The sequence below is a fragment of the Pezoporus flaviventris genome, unplaced genomic scaffold (genome assembly GCF_033815535.1).
Source record: "Pezoporus flaviventris isolate CSIRO_AGI_PZ_B2104156 unplaced genomic scaffold, CSIRO_AGI_Pfla_v1 ptg000037l, whole genome shotgun sequence".
NCBI classification, from domain to species: domain Eukaryota; kingdom Metazoa; phylum Chordata; class Aves; order Psittaciformes; family Psittacidae; genus Pezoporus; species Pezoporus flaviventris.
The window spans coordinates 19,172,785-19,195,857 of NW_026892585.1; the positions used below are offsets into that span (position 1 = coordinate 19,172,785).

The 23,073-nt window shown below is 35.8% G+C and overlaps 1 protein-coding gene across 3 annotated transcripts in view; it reads left to right on the forward strand.

Annotated features, from left to right (window-relative positions):
- The window catches only part of KCNH8 (potassium voltage-gated channel subfamily H member 8), a 202,712-nt gene that overhangs the window by 79,363 nt on the left and 100,276 nt on the right, over nucleotides 1–23,073 (forward strand). For all 3 annotated transcript variants that reach the window (XM_061464918.1, XM_061464919.1, XM_061464917.1), the window contains 2 exons: nucleotides 4,713–4,946; nucleotides 19,749–19,880. In XM_061464918.1, the coding sequence (XP_061320902.1) occupies nucleotides 4,713–4,946; nucleotides 19,749–19,880 (366 nt within the window). The remainder of the gene's footprint in view (nucleotides 1–4,712; nucleotides 4,947–19,748; nucleotides 19,881–23,073) is intronic.

Genomic DNA, 23,073 nt, shown 5'->3' on the forward strand with positions numbered 1-23,073 from the left:
TATGGCAGAGGTTTCTGGAAACCAGGCAAGTCGTCTGATCAATGTCCTACCCACTGCAACTTGTTCTGCTTCCAAAGCAAGTGCAGGCATGCAAGCTCCTAATATTCTTCCTTCAAACTTTCATGTGAAAAAAGTCTTTTGATCGCTATAGAAAATGAGCATAGAGGAAAAGAAGCATAGTGAATGTTGTTGGATTTTTATTTTTGTTTTTATTTTTTTTGGTCTAAGCTTCTTGTTCCATCTTTAACAGAAGCACTTCAAAATCATCTTTCACCCATACAACTTGAACATGCAACCAAGTTATTTTAGTCAAAAGTAATATACAAATACACAATGTGAATATTTTTATTAAATTTGCGCAGACTTACAAGCACTTAGTTTCTGAGCTGAAGAGTGTTACTTGTGGTATTGCCAAAATCTGTTCTTTCAGGTTGTACACTGATTTGTAGCAGTTCTACTCTGGTTTTGCAAATGCCCTGCATTCCTAGAGAGTCTCAAAGACTCAAGGTTACATTTTTTTCAATGGGTCATGGATTTATCTTGGATGTGTTTTCCTGTCTAAAAATAATTTAAGAAAATCCTACTAGTAATCTAGTACTGTTTCACAATCAACCAGTCTGAATAAAACAACATTCAGGCTAATATCCTGAAAGTAATATGAAATTCAATGTTTTCTCTATAATTATGGAAGTAACACAATCCACACATAAATGTATACCACAGTGTACAGACGAATAGGTTTGTATGACTCATTGCAACTTACCTACTCTGAGTTTCAAGAGTAACAAAAGTTCCGTCTTCCAGTCCATAGATTTCTAATAAATTATTCTCTATAAAATGCCATACTTTCTACTCTGGATTTTAAGACTTAGCTAGCTATCACTGAAGGTCATAGAATTAAGTGCTGAGTTTGTTATTTGTGCCACACTGAAGCCTGAATGTTATCAATTTCACCCTCAGTTCTTGGTGTTTTTTTTAAATATTTTGTGGTGCTTAATGTGCTCTAGGAATAGCAAGTGATATTAAAGATTCCAAGCCATCAAAATAAATTACAAAAGTAAATAATTTTTTAACCAGAATATTCTAAGATATATATATATAATTACTTTGTGTAATAGGTAAATATTACTTATCATTTAATATTACTGAAGAATTTGATGAAACTGGTATTGGACACAGTCATGTTGCTTGGTCTTTAAAAATAATAAGGATTTTTTTCAATAAATCATTTAAATAGTGTGCTAGTTTGGGATTACAGGCACATCTTTCATCATTTGATTTGAACTTCAAGCTCGAGAAGAACAGAAAATGTAATTCTGATTGTATTTTCCTGATGTTGATGTTTTACTGTTGTACTCAAAATGTTCAGCAATATTAGGCTTACAAGCCTTATGAGACACCTGCTGATGTTAACAGAAAGGTTGCTTCTTATTCTAGCCAGCACTAAATTGGCTTTTAGAAGTACGTTGTTTTCTTCTATGAACGTTAAACCAAAACTAATCTAGGTTTATTCTGACGTAAATGACAGCAGAATTTTTCCATCTTAAATTTGTCATAAAATCATGGTGTGCTTGGTAAGCTCCAGCGTATTCCCCTTCATAACAATATGCAAACCTTCCTGCTCTCCAAGAGCACCCTTCCTACCCCTTCTCTCCTTTCAGTGTTCCATATTCTGCTTCATGCAATTTACAACAATTAGAATTTAAAGGGGGTGGGGGAAAGTCTTTGCATCATATAATTGTATTTTAAACAATAAGAAACCCAGGAGTAAATTAATTTGATAGGTACAGATGCATTTGGGATGTACGATCTGTAAGTCTTACACTGTAACACCATCATTAAACTTCACTGCAAGCACCTGATTTTAATTCTTTTGGCAGTATGGGGATTTAGTTTTATGTTGACAGGGGGAGCAGCATGTCAGTGCCTGAATGGTAATGATACTTATTCCCTAGTTAGGCAAATAAAAATGACAGCCTAAGTGAAGCACTGCACTGAACCAGAATGCATTTTTAAATTGCATTATTTGGAAAATGAGAAAAGTCTGCTTTAATATAACAATCATTTACTGGAAGACTTTAATTAGTTTTAAGTGAAAGGTGAGTAACCGAAGCAAAGTTTTAAGAGCAAATTGATCATTTAATAAACCTCAGCATTTTCTTTAAAGTACTGAAAACTTAGCAATATCAGTCATAGTATTTTATCCCTTCTGTAAATAAATAGTAACAGAGGTGAACCTGTTAAAACTTATTGGATGCATAACTCTTGTGCCAGTTAATGCTGAAACAGATGTATTTTCCCTCTTTCGTATTTTAGTTTATGAATTCTGTCCCTCCCTTCCCCATTCATGAATAATATATCCCTGTAAGGGGATTAGGCATACCAACCTGAGTTTTCCATTAAAATAAGTCATTATTTCTCTAAATTTATGAATACATATCAAGGGATTTTGGGTTAGTTAATAGTATTTTATTTTAATACATACACATGAATCCATATGCACATATTCCTGAAAAATGTGAGGTAACTGTCTTGGGACTAGACTGCTCCTAAGCTCCCACTAGCAAGCTGTAAGGTAAACATTCCTTAATAAGCAACAAGTGAAAAATAGTCCTTCCTCCTTCAAAGTGAAATGCAGATATCCTCCCATAAAATTGATATTCTTTTTCTCCTCTTCGTTCAAGATAAGGAGGCACAGGAAAAAAGTAGAAGGTGGATAGACCTTTGTATCTTATCTGGAAAAGGTGTAATGCAAAGATCTCAGGGATCGGTGTTGGGACCGGTCTTGTTCAACATCTTCGTTGCTGACAAGGACAGTGGGATTGAGTGCACCCTCAGCAAGTTTGCCGATGACACCAAGCTGTGTGGTTTGGTTGATACGCTGGAGGGAAGGAATGCCATCCAGAGGGACCTCGACACACTTGTGAGGTGGGCTGATGCCAGCCTTATGAAGTTTAACCATGCCAAGTGCAAGGTCCTACACCTGGGTCAGAGCAATCCCAGGCACAGCTACAGGTTGGGCAGAGAAGAGATTCAGAGCAGCCCTGTGGAGAAGGACTTGGGGGTGTTGGTTGATGAGAAAATGAACATGAGCCAGCAGTGTGTGCTTGCAGCCCAGAAAGCCAACCGTATCCTGGGCTGCATCCAAAGGAGCGTGACCAGCAGGTCGAAGGAGGTGATCCTGCCCCTCTACTCTGCTCTTGTGAGACCTCACCTGGAGTATTGTGTGCAGTTCTGGTGTCCTCGACATAAAAAGGACATGGAACTGTTGGAACAAGTCCAGAGGAGGGCCACGAGGATGATCAGGGGACTGGAGCACCTCCCGTATGAAGACAGGCTGAGAAAGTTGGGGTTGTTCAGCCTGGAGAAGAGAAGGCTGCGTGGAGACCTCATAGCAGCCTTCCAGGATCTGAAGGGGGGGGCTATAAGGATGCTGAAGAGGGACTCTTCATTAGGGACTGTAGTGATAGGACAAGGGGTAATGGGTTAAAACTTAAACAGGGGAAGTTTAGATTGGATGTAAGGAGGAAATTACTTCCTGTAAGGGTGGTGAGGCACTGGAATAGGTTGCCCAGGGAGGCTGTGAGTGCTCCATCCCTGGCAGTGTTCAAGACCAGGTTGGACGAGGCCTTGGGTGACATGGTTTAGTGTGAGGTGTCCCTGCCCATGGCAGGGGGGTTGGAACTGGATGATCTTAAGGTCCTTTCCAACCCTAACTATTCTATGATTCTATGATTCTAAGATGAAAGTCTAAGGCATAAAAACTCCAGACGCTTCAGGAATGGCTGGAAATGAGCTATTAAGCTATGAGATTTGCCAAAGATTTGAACTCAAATTAAAACATTGGGTTTGGTTGATTGATGTCCATGTCAATATGCTATTTTTTAACTGATCATTGATATTGTTAGTTAATCTATCATGCATGTTAGTTGCATTTTAAACAAGTGCATTAAGGTGTAACATAATAGTGAATCTTTGCTGTACTTGTTTCATATGGAAGAAGTGTGGTGGTCTGAAAGGCAGCTGACAGTGCTTTTGGATGAAATCTTTTTCCCTCACAAAAACAAACAAAACCAAACCAAACAAACAAACAAAACCACCCCCCCCCCCAAAAAAAAGAAAAAAACAACAAACCCAAGAAACAAAAAAGATATAAAATAAGGATAAACAATTCCATGTAGCCCCAGAATGTCCCACAACTCTACTTTTAAGGATTCCCTTGATAAATCATATATAAAAAAAAATTGTTTGAATTTTGATAATGGTCAACTTTAGCCTATTTGGAGCATACAGAGGTTAACTTTTTTTAAGGTACAGGTGTGTTTGTTCAGACAACGTAGTAGTCTGAATGGCAGCATAACACAGCACCTTTGAAATTCCTCCAAAGCTTCTGTGTTAGCCACTAGTTTTTGGTCAAAGTGGTTGTGTTTATGTGCTGACATCCATCTCAGAGGTAGTTATAAATTACTGTTTGATGATGCAGTGAGGCAACCTGCACATAGCCATGAAGAAGCACCGTATGACAGTGCTATGTGGACTTGATTTTATTTCAAACCAGTGATGTAAAACCAGAAGTTGCATTCTTGTTTGCAGGCAGTTGGGATTTTGCTTTTAAGTGTATGACCAATAGTGCCTTCCTATGAAGCTGAAGTATGATGTCAAATGATGTAGAACTCAGGCTGTAATTCATGTTTTATTTTTGTGTTCTACAGATAGTAACTTCATCCTTGCAAATGCTCAGGTGGCTAAAGGATTCCCTATTGTATACTGCTCAGATGGCTTCTGTGAGCTTGCTGGATTTGCACGAACTGAAGTCATGCAGAAGAGCTGCAGCTGTAAATTTTTACTTGGTGCTGAAACAAATGAGCAGATGATTCTTCAAATTGAGAAGTCGTTGGAGGAAAAGGTAGAATTCAAAGGAGAAATCATGTTCTATAAGAAGAATGGTAAGTTTTTTCTTTCCTGTTTTTTTGTCCCAAAAATGAAACTTCACATTTATGCATATAATAAATAACATGCATTTTTATGTAATGATATTGTATATCTATAATCAGACCTACAAGAATAGAGGTGAATAGAGATAGTTGTGTGCATATTGAGACTATGTTTATATTAGTGTTACTGATTTCATATATTACAAGTTACAAAGCTACACAGAAGAAAATCAGGGTCCAAAATGGCAAAGTGAGACTGCGCTATCTGCACTCAGCGTGATGCTACATTTTTTACTTTTCCTTATATTGAAGTTCTTATCCCTTATTGCTGAAACTGTAATTAAAAAATTAAAAATACTCACCATAAGGTAGCCAGTAGCTATGTAAAATTTTCTGTCCCATCAGTTAAATGCTCAGAACTCTGAATGATCCAAATGGCTCATTCTGCAGAGCCACTATATCTAAATACCATAATAATAATTTTCAAAAGCTGGATAAGGAGCACTCTAAGTAAATTTTATATTTAGGTATGTATTGCCACACTAAACAAAATCTGGGCATTAAGCAACTCCATAGTCTTCAGTACATTTCGAGTTGCACTTCAAAGATTTCACTCCTATGGCAGGTCATTTAGAAAGACCATTTTGTAGCCAAGATGAGTGAGCCATCAAAGAAAGCGTCCCATGATGCGTACTTATCACCTGCTTTAATTTATACCGGGCTCCTTCAGTGTACCTATTCTGGAAGCGTTTACACTGCTATCATTCACATGATCTTCACATTCATGTGATCTTCAAACAGGTGACACTAAGTGAGATACTGACAGGATTCCCTTCATACATGCTCAGAGATCCTTTGGTTCAATAGATTCGTGGGGGTCTGCTGAGTATTGCTTTCTCTTTCATGATATGGTTAGAATTTTTAGGCATATGTTTAGGCCACATGTTTTCCTCATAGATCCTTCTTACGACTTTACTAATGAAACATTTTCCCCTCAAATATTATTATATTAAATACTTTAGAAAGTTATTTTCTAAAAGTAATAACTAGATATTGGCAAGAAGATAGTCTGATTTAGAGTGATAGGAGAAGGCTTTTTAGGCTTGTCACTTTCCCTGACTTAGGAATATGTTTCTTAGTTGGCTTGTGTTCTTGACTGCTGTTTTTCACAGGATGAAATTTTGATGTTGTTTTGAAGATGCTGCTAAATGATTCCTCTTGTCTTTTTGGGGAGGCTTGGGCGATGTCTGTTATTAGGTTTTAGCATTTAGAAGAGACATGCACAGTTTCTTAAGCTCATGTTTCAGGAAGGTTGTTTAAAAAAGGTCTCAAGTATGTAAATCATGTCTGAATATAGGAAAAAATTGTCTTAATCTGGAAGGATAAGAGCTTTTTTTCTCCAGCATTGTATAGTGATGAGGGGGCACAGTGAGAAGAGATTTTAATGTATGTAAATTAAAGAACTAAAACTAATACATTCGTTTGATTTTGTCCTGAATGATAAATTGCGATTCCTTTGCACTAAGAAGAGGTGCTTCAAACCTGTAAAAGATATGATTAATGCAGGCAGAAAGAGATTGCAGGTCAATTTGCTTATCAGTGAAGTAGCTGAACCACAGATAAATAGATAAAGAGAAATCGTTTAGGATAAAAGAATTCCCACAATCTGTCCTACTTGCATCCCTGTGTATAATTTGACTGGCAGCCATTCCAAGACGTTTTCTGAGTATGAATAATTTTCCCAGACTGCCTCTTGTGTTTTCCATTTTCATGTATTTCTGTACCACTGGGAAACAGAAATGAATAGGTATTAAAATAACATGAAATTGTTCTTTGATAAAAGCAAAATTAATTTAAAAATAATGTTGTTGTTTTAGTTTCTTTTCTACAGAGCTGCAAAGTACAGGCAGCATATTTGGTAAACCATCCTTTTTAGAAAAATGGTTTTTTTGTGTTTTTTTTTTTGTTTGTTTCATTTTTGGTTTGTTTTGTGATTTGTTGGGTTTTGGGGGCTTTTTCAGAAAAAAAAGATTGAACTTCTGAACTCTTGGGCTTATTCAATGTTGACTGAGGGGAAAAAAAAATGAAAAAAATGTCTTTGTTGCAGGAAAATCTTTTAAAAATATTTTAAGACATATGAACTTTGGGAATAATAGCCTTAAAATGACTATATGGATGCATAGGCCTAGCTACCAGACCAAACTAAAACTTTCAGGGCACACTTCAGGAATAAGAATTCAGCTTCAGGGATAGTTCTGAAGGAGCTAGTTCTGAGCTCAAAGAATGTTCCTTAGCATACTTATTAGAAGCTTAATAATGAATATATCATTATGATAATAAAAAACTGTGAGGGAACTGGATGCAGAAACACAATAAATTATACTTGGTTTCTTCTGGGTTTGATCTAAAATGTAGAAGCTTGAAATCAGTAATTTTATTTTTTTTTTAATGTATGTAAAAAAATTCAAACTTCCAAAACTGAATATGGATTGATTTCTTAAATGCCACATATTTTAATACTTTTAATTTTATCTAAACTCCATTTAAAACTGATTTAGTCTTTATCATTTAATTAGATTGCTCATTCTAAACAAGTAGTGATTCAAAGTAGGTACTTAAAGTTCTTAATAGTTTTAATTTGAATTTAATAAGCTGGAAATGGGGCCTTTCACAGCTATTTAACCATCATTTAAGAATCAACATATCACTTATGCTCAATAGTTGTTAGTTAAAGGAATGATTGTTATAACTAAAGCAACTCCAGCAACCCATGTGCAGTATACAATTTCATGGAAGTTCCAGACTGCTCTGAGCTGTCACTGTAGAGAGTAAAAGTGGACTGCAAGGATCTAGGTAAGGAGCTGAATAAAATGTCTGTGGGATGAAATGCAAGATTTCCTTGTCTTTCTCATTTGGGTTTGGATCTTAACAGGATGATCTTCAGCAGTTGTACTCTGACCAAACTAGAAAACAATCCTCCAGGAATTGACTAGAAGTGGATGAGAACTTGCCTCTGTCTTTTCCTTTTGGCATTTTAACAAATCCTTAGAATATTTAAACTCTTAGTACCTTCTCATCTAGGGTATTTCCTGCCATATTAGCACAGAACAGTGTTAAGATCTGTAGCAACAGCAGGTTCAGAGAGAGATGTCTTTTGAAAATTTCACTCAAAAGACACTTCCCATCATAGTTTCAGTATATATTTTGGTTGCTCAGTCAGTTTCTAACTTTTTATTCATCACAGCTGTATTGTGTTTTGAAAACAAATAGAAAATGAAACTATTTAAAGACAAGGAATTTTATGATTGTGGCCTTCTTCAAGAAGTTTTAAAATTATATAGCTTAGGAGGTGATTGTTTAAAGGATTTTTTTCTTCTCTATTTCTACGCTTTCTTCAAAACATCTGCAACAAATTAAGTTGTCAATTATGATAATGGAAATGCAAAGTAACCTTTTTGAATTCAAGTAAGTTGTGAGAAAAGAACTCGCTCCCTGAATCTCTTTTTTTAGAGTCATTTCAAAGCAAATGGACACTACGCTGAGGAACTACACTTAGACATATAATACCTTTTCTTCCTGCCAGACCACTGCAGAAATTTATCAATAGCAAGTACATGTAGTTAAATGAGAGCTTCACCATGCCCCAGACAGAAGTATAAATATGTAGCAGTGTGGATTTTTACCTCTTCTGTTACAGCCAAAGATGATTATACAATAAGCCCTATAATCATTGACTTAGTCCAGTCTAAGCTTTCCCATCTTCAGCTGCTGAGAAGGCTATAGGTTCCCTTATGACCCTATCAGACTCACTTCCTATGTCTCAGACATCAGTCTGTAGTATTTAAAAAGAGTTCTGATCGTACTCATAACCTCTTAAGACCTGCAGCCCTACAATTTTCCTTCACTGAAATTGGCCTCTTTCTGTCTACAAGTAACTTGTGTGAGACACTATGTAATCGGTGATGGCCACTTCTGCCTTAAGGACATTTGATTGGCTTTGTCTGTTGTATCTGTGCACCCCAGCAAACAGGGCTGTTTACACAGCCTTTTGTGGGCAATTAAAATCCCTCCTGTAAATGGACTGGAGTGAATGGGTGTTGCTGGAACCACTGTTTCCAGTGTCCTTAGGGCTTGGGCATAAGCACAATTTGTTTCATCTGTGACAGACCACAGGGGCACAAGGGACACTTTGCCATTCTCTATGTGTGTACTGATATAAACACCTTCTGAGGTATGTCTTAGGTATGTGACTAGTAGTTCTTGACCCCTAAAGATTTGGCAAATAACCTGCAAGGTCATGAAGGCACAATATAGTTATTTCCTAAATCTCTTATTTTTAGAGTCAGCATGATTAAATCAAGGTATTTTGGCTCTTCTCATCAGTATTGGAGAATGTGTATTATCTGCAAAGTCAAGTTCAAGGTCTATTTCAGACGAACAGAATACGAATGTATAAAGGGTGAAAGTCAGAGCCTTCTCCTGAGTCACTGGATGCCATCAGACAAAAGGTTATTTGAAGTCTAGGTGTAACAGTATTCTCACATGAGCATCAGTAACAGCCAGAGGCAAAAGAAATAAGCCTTAAGCCGTGAAGCATCACCCATATAGCCTCTGCTGTGGTTACAGTTGAATAATGTGGCTACAGGATAACAAAGGCTCCATTACATTATTTGCAGTTAATGTATGACTTTTGTTAAACAGACAGAAAGCATTTTTAATGAGATTAATCTAATTTTAAATTATGGAAGGTTTAATTAATTATAAAGAAACTTAATAAAAATGAATTTCCTTTGAAATGAAAGAAAATTAGGTTTACCTAAAGCTTTTCCTCTCTACAAAAGTACAATTGCTCATTGCAGAAATTTTATCTCTTTTTTCCAACAAGAAATTTGAAAACATACTTTTAATGGTTGTCTGAAAATATCCTGTACCACTTTGAAACATGGGAGTTGCATAGTACCTTTTTAATACTAACTCCCTGTTTTAACAACCTCCTGAAATCCACCATGCCTTTGGGAAATGTTAAGCCCAGCAGTTAGAGAAGAGACATTAGTAATAATTTTCTATTTGAGAAAAAAAAAATAAACAAAACCAAACCCAAACATCCATACAGAGATATCCATTTTCCAGTGATGTCTAGTTACTAATGTAGAGGAATTCCCTTGACCAGTTGCTTGGCAAAATATCTCAGCAACATGACCTTACTGCTGCTCCATTGCTGCTCTAAAAATAAAAAAGCTAAAAAGCTTTTGTGGTTGCTTTGCTCACATTAGCTAAATTATAGCAAAATACAGGAGGAGGGGAATAAAAAGAGAAAGAAACACTGAAAAACTAATCTGAGAATGATATCTTATTGCAATTATTTGAGCCATAAACAATAATTTGTGTCTTTTTAAAAGCACTCTTTTCTTTGTCCCCTTTCCCTATTTTCTCCTCTCCCCTTCCCTTTCTTTCTTTTCTTCCTCTTCCTTCCCCTCTCCATTCCCCTCTTCTTATTTTCTCCCTCTTCCCTTCTGTTTTTTTCTTCCCCCTTCCATATAGCTCAGTAGACATTAGAAATTTTCATGATCTTGAGGAAAACATTCATTTTTTAAAAAAAAAGGTCTAGTTGTGGATATAGACAGAAAGCATGTCCTTATTTTCCTCTGTTTCACAGAAGAGTGAATTTTTTGGCTCCTTTTCTCTTCTAACACTTCATTTGATTTACCCACGGCCTCTGATGAGTAGCCTTGAAGTGTGTAGATGTTTTAGAGACAGTACCAGCTTCTGCAGCAGAAGAGAAAGGCAGGGCAGACTTCTGCTCCTCTGGAGACCCTGGCTTAAAATATGCAGAGCCTTGAGTGAAGCAGTCAGCAAAAGCCTGTGAGGAGACAAAACAAGGGGATGAACTTCAGTCAGAAGAGGAGAAAAAAAAACAACAAAAGGGCAATAAAATCCCCTGTGTACAATGTGATCTAAAACATCTGAGATCCTTTGCTGTAATTTAATGAGACTTCAACAAGACTGCTGTTTACTCACTGATGGTGCTGATACTTTGTTCTGATGGCACTCGCGGTGACATTGGCTAATAGCTTCTTTCAATAGCAACATGATTTATTAAAAACATAATTCACTGAGAAAAGGTTTGTTCTCCTAAAAGCACATTGATAAGTAAATAAATCCATATGAGAGTTTCCTGCTGCTTACTACATTGTTACAAAGTGATGGGCTTTTCATTGCTTACAGATGCTTAACAGATTAGTGTTTCCACCCAGGCACCCTGGGCTTCAAACAACACTTAATATAAATGGCTGTTAGTAATGCTGAATGCACGTCTGCGTTTTTTAAAGATCTATTTCATTATGCAACTGTCTACACATCCATTTTTAGTAAGGGAGGTAGGTTTTTACCTATTGTACTACATCAGACCGGTCACTCTTCTTTTCAAATTTTCTCACAATTTTATGGCCACACTGAGGTTACTGATAGCCTCTCTCTTTTTTTTTCCTAGTTTTAAATCATATTTTAGCTAAAAACTGACTTGTTATCCCCATGTTTTACCTTGAATTAGGCTGGTTTTTGGTGGAATGAAAATCAAAGTACCGTTTCTCCTAATGGCTACCTGCCTTCCTTTTACCAACATTTACTTATTTTGTTCATGATCCCCAAATCCGCACACTGGATGATGGTATAGACTAATTGGCACCTTCCATGCTGATGATTGTGATGGGTTTTTTCATTAGTTCCCTGATCTTCTGGAAGAGCAGGAGGAGGCTCAAGGGTAGCATTGTCTGTCAAACTCTCCCAAGGATTTGGCTAGGGAGTTTCAAAAGCAGTTTGATTTTATACAGCAGTTAAGTAATTAAACGGTTAAAACCTGTTACTTTCTAACTGGCAGCATTACTATAATTCTTTTCAGGCTCAGAGTGTGTTTACAGCATGTGCTCACATGGGTTCAAGTGGTGAACTGGGAAGTTTAATCCTCTCTACAGTGTTATGTAATTCCACAGAGTTTCAAAACCCTTCTACACAAAAATATAAACCTGACAGGATGGAGATATCAGTCTGGATCCATGACTTGACCCCTTATCATGCCCCAGCTTTAGCTCCTTCCTTCCAGAAAGGTGCCTGTGAGCAGCAGGCCAAGTGCAGGTTGAATTATGAGCTCAACAGAAAATCCTGAAAATTGCTGATTAATATGAACAGATACAATTAAAATAATAGGCACTATAGAGGCACTGCTATTCTCATTAAGCAAAAAAAGAACACTTCTCTGAACTAAATTTGTGGAAAATTCATTATCAGTTTCTAAAATGGAGCTTTGCAAATGTAAGTAGAGAACTAACCAGCAGAATACCCTTTCTGCATGTAACATGTCTAAGGCTATATGAACAAGCATGAGGCTGGGACCAGAACCTCTCCCAGTGCTGGAAAACCTCACATATCACAAAGTCCAGACCTTCTGTTTCTGCCACTGGAAGAGACCGTAGAAACAGAGTCCTGAAAATATATTGCATGAAGGTATTTTTGTTTATATTGTTATCACTTGTTATTTGAAACTCAGAGGTGGAAAATTTTCTTTGTAAGTGCAGTGGTCTGTTCAATATTTCTGTGGTTTTGCTTACAGGAAATTTCATGTAATTTTGAGACTTCTTTTAAAGAGAACGAAATGAACTTAAAAGCAAAATAACATCATTTGAAAACGTGGCTGTGTTTAGATGAATGTAGGCTATAGTTTCTCCTGAAGTCAAAATGTCAGGCACTATTTCAAAGCCCTTAGGCAGCTTACAGGGACAAACTGAGAGAAAATAAAACCCGTGTGTATAAATACATGTTTTTTTTTCCTATACATAGTTATGTACATAAATATATACGCACACATGCATACACGTATAAGAGAGATAATCCTGGCTTAAGAAAATTTCTTGCATTAATTTTTTTCCAAAGTACATCGCTCAGTAGACTGAGAAATCATATTTACTGCTGTGATTACATCTACGTGTTGGATTAGTAGCTCTGAAAATCCAAAAGGAATAAAGGCCATAGATTGTAAGCACAGTTTTAATAATATGTTTCAAAAATATAGTAATCAAGGGAAAAGAAACTACTCATTTTGAGATTGCTCAAATCTAAGCAATGAAAAAAGCAGATTTCAACTGAAGAAAGTAAACACTAGGCTGCTCAGGAAGAATTGAGCCTATTGCTGAAACAGTCCATATAATAATATTGAAGAAACAGTATTTTGGTTTGTTTTTTGTTTGGTTTGGTTTGTTGGGGGTTTTTCCACTTTAACTGTAGATATTCATATTTATTTATATAAATAGTCTGCGTCAATTAGTACTTTCCCAGGAGGTAGCTGACAAATGCTGCATACCTTATACTATTATGACCATGACAGAATAATGATGGTTGGAGGTGGAGGAAAAGTAAATTGCAGACTGACAATATTTGTGAATCTGTCCTGAAGCATTTTGCATTTAAACAGAATACATTTCATTGACTTAACTGAGTTTTTAGATAATCCTGTGTATTTTGCTAATTGTTATAAATGTAACCTGGTAAATGTATTACATAGGGGAAGTATTTATCTACTTAAATGCAGGGTTTTTTTCTAAGCTGGATGGAGATAGGAAAAGGAAATTAGAGCAGACAAAAAGTAAGTAGTACACAGAAGGATAATGTATGTCACATGGCTTTAACAGGCATTGCTTAGCTTCACTGCTTTTGCTCAATGAAAACTCAAATGTAACTAGAGGATTTTGAGATGAAGTTTCATTAAGTAGGAAAGATAGTGGAGTTATAAAAGGAGAGACAGGAAAGCTGAGTAAACAAAGCTGAAATGTAGATGTGCTTGAGTTCATAAATTAGTTTACATAAAATGTGCACTGCAGACCATGCTAGCTGCTGCATACAAAAAATATCAAGAACACTAAGGCTGGAAAAGTCATGTGCTCAGACTAGGAGCTGCCATAACAGACAATATCTGTGTCCACATAGTAATACACGGGGATGGGTTAAGTCTGTCTCTGCTTATCACCGGCAGTTTGCAGGAGAAGCAAGGATAGGAGATTGCTGAGCTAAAAAGTGTCTCCTCTCAGAACATCCTTTCCCTCTCCCCTCTCCATCACAGCAGTGATGGCAGAAAAAGACATGCTGGGCAACATGATGTGAGTCACTGAGTTACCTGTCAGCAGAGGGAACAAAGTGTAGGTTGAAGTTCAGCGCAGAAAAAAGGGTGCAAACACATGGATGGGTGATTTGCACATTCTCTGATGAGATGTCATAGATTTTAACAATTTTGTGTGCTATTCCATTGCCTATACAGATAGATGCAGAGATGTTTTTAACAGAATTTTCTAAATTAGCTCCATAGGTTTAACTCCTATTTTTTCATATTGAAATGCAATTTTTACTTTGTTATCAAGGTATCTGATATATCACCTTCCCTCTACCAAGTTCTTGGCATACCACTGTATTCTGGCTTAAGATATTTTGGAATGGATTTACACTGACTGTCAAAACATGCAGGGAGAGTTTCTGGCAGGATACAAGCATGATCAGTTTGCCATGCCGAACCTGGTGAAACAAGTTCTTGAGCCTTTTTTACTACTTTTATGAAACTGTTGGCACAAGCATCAGTGACCATGTAAGTCAGTTATCTGATAGCCCGTATGTGTTCTTGTTAGTGTTCCTGCATTATTGCCAGACCAAAGACTGTCACTAAGGTATAGCACACAGGCTGTCAGATACAGTAGCAGAATTCAAGGAAGAAAAAGTATGGTAGATTTTGTTAATACATAACGTGTGTTTTCTGTAGAGATGATGGAAAAGAATGAGGTGTTTATTTCCTTGAAGGAGCAAAGCTTTGATTTATCTGTGTTAATTGATCATTGTCAAGTTTTGATGAGAAAGTACTCTAATTATAGCTACATACTTTTCCTTTCAGCTTCATTCCTTTTTTTTTAGTTCAGTAGTTGCCTTTAAAAAAAAAAAAACACAAAAAACTTAAAAAGCATTGTTTTCTTCTTTACACTTTGCTCTCCTCAACAAAATGTTGACATCTTTTCAAAACATTCAAAATGAAATGTTATCAGTGACACTGGGAATCTTTGGATAAGCTAATGAAAGAGAGAGCTTGGTTTCCCCAGGCAAATTCTTTGGTGTCCTGGTCTGTCAGTCTTGTAGTCCCCACTCTTTGTGATGGAAAAGTGGAAATGAGCAGGCTAAAACTTCTCTGGCATTATCCTGTATCCAGTAGTAGGTTTATTTTGCTAACAATTACTAACACTGTCAATGAGACCATGCTGTAATGCTGAAGATTTGCATCAACCTTGTTGACAAGTTGTTACAGCTATCTATATAAAAATATTTTTATCTTTTGCATAACAAATCCCTGGAGTTGGGGTGGTGAATTTTACATTTTTAAGGCTTGATTTACATTTGCTTAAACGAATATATAGTTGACTAAGTCAAATACTGAAACAAAGAAACGTGCCATATTTATGATGTTTTGTGCTGCCTAATTCTGCCCCGTTATGCATATATATCATGACAATTATTCCTTGAAGAGTGATTGTCTTGTGTCACAAGATTTGTGTATCTAATATGCCAAACATTTAAACTGTCTTTTTTAATTCAGGTACTCAGTTTTTTAGACTATGAAACATTACATTTAGTTAGTCTGGTATGTTATGTACACATCCAGAACTTCATGAAAGAGCTCTTCATCTTTATCCATCTTCTTCTCACCACAGGGAGCTAGAAATAAGTCACAGGAATTTGTTAATTTGTTATTTCCTCCCTTTGGGTGACATAAGTGATAACACAAGGTGGTTTGGTGTCAGTCTGGAGAGTGGTGTGGCAAGTAGTCCTGAGGAAGTGAAGGTCTGGAAGTGGGTATAACTACTGACAGTTGATACATGGGAAAAAAAGGAAATCTTAAACTTATCTGCCTGGACAAAACTATTCACAGGCTGTCAAGAGCAAAAGAATAACATAGCTTTGCATATCTATCACTGGTTCTAAGTAATTCATAGGAGTATGTGTGGCTAAGAAGATACTGCAGAAAAGCTTGATTAAAATTTTTATGAGGGTGCAAAATGAATTTTCGTGAAGAATTTAAAAAAAAAGAAAAGAAGTTTGTCAGTCCTATTCCATTTCTATGTTATACCTCTACAATATTCAGATATCCACCAAAGGCTTCCATTCTGAGTATTTCATTGGAATTTATCTAGGGTGGGCATGACTAAAGTTTGAGTGAGTATTATCGTATGGTGAGTACACATAGCTCATCAATAAGGCTAATGGTTTGAGTCTGTTCCTTGGTTTAAGCAGGCCTTACCTTCTAGTGAAAGGAATACTTGGCTCTGAAGGCTATTGGCAATCTGACAACAGGGTTTTGTACAGAATCTCCCTTTCAAATTCCTTGGTCTTTTGACCTTTCTTTTGATTTCAGTCTGAGAACAGACTTCTAACTGTCAGAATGAGGAAAGGTAGAAAGGGTGGTAAAGAGAGTGACCACAAAGCATTCATTTTATGTGTATATAAGAGGTGGACTATACCCAAGTTGCTTTGTGATAAGATTATGCTTCATTTGGTCTCTTTCCTGCTTCCCTGTGATGTGCTTATATAAGCCTTGAGGTTATTAAAATATATTTTGAACCTTCAGTTCATAATGCAAGAGAAAGATTAGACTCTTTCTCCAAGAGTGGTGGCTTGGAGCAATAACACGGGTCTGTATATAAATAAACCTCCTCAAGAAATGTCTTTGATAGGTGACTCTTGACAATACAGAATATATTAGTGTGCACCATCTGAAGCAAGAAAGGAATTTCTGTCTTACAAATGAGTACACTCAAAAGAATTGTAACAAAATGGAGCACTTTTTTTGATGAGTTTTTCTTTTGGCTCATAGAATTATATGACTCTGGCTTTTAGTAAAAGCTGCGTAACAGATGGCATTGGATCAGTACATTTTTCCAAGAATGCTCCTCAATAGTAAAAGACAGCACACTTTGTTTCTTCACAGAGTGCAAGAGCAAACTGACCTAGTCCTGACCTAAACTGGATCATTTCCTCTAGTCCTGAAGAGTACTTCATATTTATTTGCTACTTGCAGAGTAAAGACAGAAGAACAAAAAAACCAAGCCAACAAGCTCAGCTTAGGACTTCTTAATATTGACTGTATAAGTAATTCCAAGAGTAACAGCTCCACCATGCAGGGCGTAGTTTGGAACTCTTCAAGAAAATAATAGCCAATATATGTATTGGATATGTGTTTTCTTTACTAGTGCTTATGATTTTTGATACATAATTGCTATACTTAATCACAATATCTTCAGACATATTTAGAAGAGGAGGAGGAGAATGAGGACAGATAATGACAGAAAATATGATTGAAGAGAAACAACAAATGACATTAAATGGTGACAGGATGTGGAACAATTTCAGTGACTAATGTTTACCTGCAAAGAATTTGAATGAACTTTGACTATACAAAACAGCAAATGAATTAAAATACAAAATGTTAAATGGATCTGTCTCTTTTTCTAATGTTGAACCATGTTACAATAACTTCCTTAAACCTATAAATCTGTCATTTTAGATAATATTACTGAATGTGTTTCTTGGCATAGCTGAGTTAGATTTGTGTGAACATGGGTGGTGATTACAAGTTTCTTCCAGGAGCTGCCTTAAATAACTAATTTCTGTGTTTGTATGTGTCTTGAAAAGGCATGAAACAATTGAAAAGAGTTCAAAAATGCTTCTACTTCTGGAGGAGATTCAAACACTTTTTTTAAAGACCATTGCAGCTACTGATGCTGTTTAAGGCAAGGAGGTCAGAGCAACTTCTTGTACAACTGAAACTGATAGAATGCAGCCAGGCAAAGTATAACTATTTAAATAAGAATTTGTCCAGTTTAAGATTTGTAATGAGTAAAGTAAAACTGCTCAATGCTGCTGCTTTTTGAATGCATCACTTCAGATTGATAGGGAGATGGCTTTCTATAATACTTCTGACAGTAACACTACTGAGCAGTTTTTCCCAGAAGTTTTGACAAAAGAGTCAAATCTGTACAAGGAATGAATGAAGAATGTACAATTAAAATGCAAGAAGAAACAGGAGAAATACCTTGCTTCTGACATCAGTTCTACCTTCTTTTAAAAGGGCTTGTTTGTTTTCCCTGTATTCATCTTCATAATAAGAATATTTAAACCCAATATAAACCAAATATGCTTCTTCCTATGATTTTTCTCTCCTTCAGTCTTCTTTCCTCCTATTCCCAATTCTCCCTGTCCCTTTTTAAAATACCTTATGTGGAAACATTACCTGATGACTGAACTAGTTGTGTCGTGCTCAGAGATGCCAGTCTGCCTCTTGGAAAGCTTGACCAGGACAAAGAGGATCAGATGAACTTCCTTTGAAGCATATTGTTGTACCTTCAGCTGTGGTGGTCCTTCAAAAGTGAAGCTGCTGGTTCACCTCCCATGCTTACATACATCCCTCACAGGCAGTCAGGGAACTTCCAGTTGAAAATTCAAATTAGAAAGCTGAATCAGGATCTTGGGGTGTCCAGTTAATTTTCAAAACTGCAGAGCTCCAAAGATAGTGAATAGAGTGGGAAATGACTCATCTGCTTGCTTTTCCTAAGGAACCCTCTAAAACTCAGCTGATCCTTTGGCAGTAATCAGCTGTGGCAGCAGTGGTCCTGAGAACTATTATGGGTTTTTTTACAAATTAAAGTATGATGTTGATAAGAAACATGATTGTGGAAGTGTAAGAAGTCCAAAAAAGAAATTTAAAACTAAAAAAAGTAATTATCTAGCTGTTCTTACATAGCTTATAAATCATTCATAGGCTGGTTGGTGGTGGTGGTAGCATTAATGCCCAGCCTGGCTGAATAATCCCAGAATGGATGGGATTGGAATATAGGATGTTTGCTGAGACTTTTATTATACTTCTATTGCATTACCAGCGTTTAGGCATTCATTATCTTCCATTATGAGTGGTCTGCATTAACAGCAAACTTACGAATGATGTTGTTGGAATTGAAAAACTGGTCTTGCAAATAGGACATGTGACACAGCCAGTGACAATAGTAACAGTTTATTTTAAACCATATAAGTATGTAGCAGGCGTGGAGAGAGGTTTACAAGAATTAAAACTATTTCCAAAGTCAGCATTGTCTAAGTTAAGTTTTAGCAAGGTGAACATTATAGACAATAAGGAAGACAGCTGATACTAATCTTAGAGATGATTGTGATATTATAAATCTCATCATCTGTAAAATGCATGGACTTAATTCTGCTTCTGTTCTAAGTCTGATATCTGATTAGTTTAAATATCTTTGAATTACTGGAATGATGCCCTGAGTATCAGGTCTTCTGTCAAGTGATTTTAATGATATCAAGTCAGATAGTTAAGGGAGAATGATTCTACAGTAAACATGGAAGTTTCAGACGTCAGGGTAACAAAGTGAAAGCTATTCCAGTAAAATAAGCAGCATCAGTTGAGAGCACAAAGGAAAGCATGATTTCAGAGGAGTAAGCAGCTTCATTAAACTCTATTAATGATCCCTGTAGATAAATTTTGCATTTAAATTAATGTCTCGCTTCTAGAGAAAGCAGTATTACTGAGCTTCAACCGATGATGCAAAGAGATTTAAATGGGCTAAACATCTGTGATACCCTGACTGACCTTCTAAATAAGATTTTTTTTATTATTTTTTTTTTAGAATTACATAGGTTGCAGATTTAGTAGTTCACTTTTTTTTTTTTTCCTCTCTCTGCTAAAAAGACAGCTGTTTGAATTAAAATCATTCTTTATCCTTGCAGGCTCTTCATTCTGGTGCTTACTGGATATTGTTCCTATAAAGAATGAAAAAGGAGATGTAGTACTCTTTCTGGCCTCTTTCAAAGATATAACAGACACAAAAGTGAAGATTCCTGCAGAAGACAAAAAGGAAGGTTCGTGTAACAACATTGATAAGAACCAACACTGATAATTTTTTGGGAGTCATACCTCCATGAACTCTCCCTCTCATGTACACTTTCCAATATAGAGATCTCATAGCTTTTCAAAGAAGAAATTAATATATGACATGGAAAGAAAAATAATCTGTTGAAATTCTTGTTTGTATATTTTTCTTATTTATGCATTGGTCCACAGTCTGTATACAGGGAATCCAGGGCAAAGAGTACGTTATCTTTAAATTAGAATTTTTTTTAATATGCCATTATTTAATTTATTTACTTTCTAGATTTTTTTCAAAGCTATCTTTTAAAATATTCCTCCTGTGAATCTGATTTCAGCATGGCTGAGAGATGGGTGAATACATTTTTTCATGTTTTTCCATTAGCTGAACATACAACTTTAGAAATTATTTTGCATGTTGAGAAGTGGATCTATTCCTGTTTCCTCTAATTTTCATTACATTATACAGAATTAATATATTTATTTTGTCTTTAGGAATATCCAGTAGTATAAGAAGCACATTCTTACATTTGTTTGCTTCTGAAAGAAAACAGTGCAAGGATTCTCTGATTAATTTTGTAAAAAATTGTGTTATACTAACACTTCACAGCTGCCATAACATAATTTTGACTGTATAGTGAGTCAAGTTTTGCTGAATTCTACTAACACAATTCAAAGACAGTGTGCAAGTATGGAGGTTGTACAGTCAGCATTGACCTTTGCTGTGTATCAAAGGCAGTGAACTTATCCCAGGTTTACATTGTGTAAAGGTATATTGAGTCAAGACATTAGGTTTGCATCTTTTTGGTGTCAAAGGAACTGTCTAGAAAAGATTTTCTGCATGCACAAAGAGTAACTTTCAGAATTCTTCAAAATTTCATTAATGTTTATCTTCCCAATCTGATACTCTCTGGGTTTTATTTAATTTTTTCACCTTGTGGTAGTCATTTGATCTCTGCTTATCTCAGAAAATACATAGGTATGGCCTTTTATTCTTTAAGTGTTTCTGAAGTGGGGGAACAGTTAATATTCATCTTTTTTTCTGATTTAAAATATTAGGTTTTCAACAAAATGGTTATATTTCAGTTACAGAGAATTGTAATTCAGTATTTTTTTTTACAGTATTTTAGTAATTTAAAACAGAAAATATGCTTCCATGTGCTGCTGAATATTTGCAAACCAACATTTATGTTAAGAATGTCTGCCTCTTTTGTACATCTGGACAAATAATTTCACCTTTGTCTTACTTTTCAAGCCCTGAATAATGGAGGATTTGTTTTTTTTTCAATCCTTCACTTTTTGCACTGAACATATTTGAGAATTTCTGAGCTGAAAGACTGAAGAAAGGTTTTGAAGTAGTACACAAATAAGTTTTGCAGCTTTTGCTTACTTACAATTTCAACCCATTGCTTCACCTCAAAGTAACCTATATAAAATATAAAAAATATTTTATCTAGTTTATCCTAAAGAAAACCTTACTGTTATGGATGTTTTAGGGAGGTACTTTGTTAAAACATGCTACATGGGGTCATGTGGAAGAGAGATTGTCAGAACATCTGTGTTTTAAATGTTAATGATTTTCCTTAGGAGAGATACAGATTTTCAGGATACCCTCAGCAAGAAATCACATTTGGTATGCCAGTGATGACTTGATATAGGCTTATCACTGATTACTTGTAAAATGACAGCTATTGTTTATGTGATAAACATTTTATAGCTGTATGCTTATTTTAGGATGGATTTAAATTATCTTTAGCTTTTGATGTTCATGTTAAATCATAAACCTAAGCAGATTTTAACTCTTGTTTGGTGTTGTACATTTAAAAATTTGTATTCATCCTGAATAGAGCACAATCCTAAAACTTGTTTTTTCCTTCTCTTTATAATAATTTTAAAATGGGAATCATTTTATGCTATTGTGATACTTGTTTGCATCACAGCAACAGAAAGTATCACTTTGGGGCTCTGCCAAATACACTGTTTTATATAAAAAAAACAAACACAGGATTTAACCATTTATTCAAAACATTTACAAACAATTCCACCACTTTAATTTTATGTAAATCAGCATGGCTTATTTGTATGTACTGTATATATAAATAAATGTAGTGTTATGTTAGCTTTTTAAGTAACATTCAAATTCTTCTATGCAAGAGTGATTCACTAGTCTTACAGTGGCGAACATCATCTCATCATTGTCAGAAAAGAATTCCTATTACAATCTATGCAACTTGATTCAGTATCTGAAACGTCAGAGTGTTTAGCTTATAAAAGTAATTGGTGATTCTTAGATCACAACTTCCATCAGGCATATAGGATGCACTTCTTAAGAGAAAATTGAGTTTACATTATGTTATTAAAGATCTCTTTTAATGTTCAGTGATTAACACCCTTTGCAGTGGTTGATACAGATATTTTCACAGTTAATATTGCTAAAAATATAATTTTACTTTTTCAAAGTAAAATTACTGAATTCGTCCTTTAAAAAAATCAGATAACTTGGAAACTTGCCAGCTCTTGCTATAAGATAATTGTCATTATGAGCAGTTTTCTACTGCCTTTTTGGCATATCTATTTTTGTTAGACTGTGTGTGGGAAGGAGGACTTGGATACAGATGTGGTCAGTATGAAACTCTTTTGCCCATGCAAGGCTGTTTTATTAATTTTTTTTGTTTGTTTGTTTCACTCAATCTCTTCTCTGTTCTGCCCAGAGCAGACTTTTATAATTTGTATGAAACATTAAGTCAAATTGGATCTCCTTTTAATTTCCAAACTCCTTGGACAGCTTATCTAACAAAATTCCTTAATGTTTCTTCTCTCCTAAACCCTTGGACCCCTTGGCACTCCCCCAGCACTCTGTGGTAATACACTGACTGCTGGTCCCTCCAGAAGTCTTCTCCAGACTCATTCTTCCTCCTACCTTTTACACCTTTGATGCTACCTGTTTCTTCTTTAAAATCTTGTTCTCCTTCTACTTTCACAGTAACATCTTCCTGAGCTTTATCTTCTGGTTTTATGGTCTCTCTTTTCTTGTGGATTGCCTTTTTACTTTTACAGACCTTGGCAGTTGATACTTTCTTTGATTTTCTGTGGACATTTTCTCATCTATTTTATCTCATCTGTTTACACAACTTCAGTTGCTCCATTGTGCCTGGTGCCTTGCAAAAGTCCAAGTTTTTGCCTGAT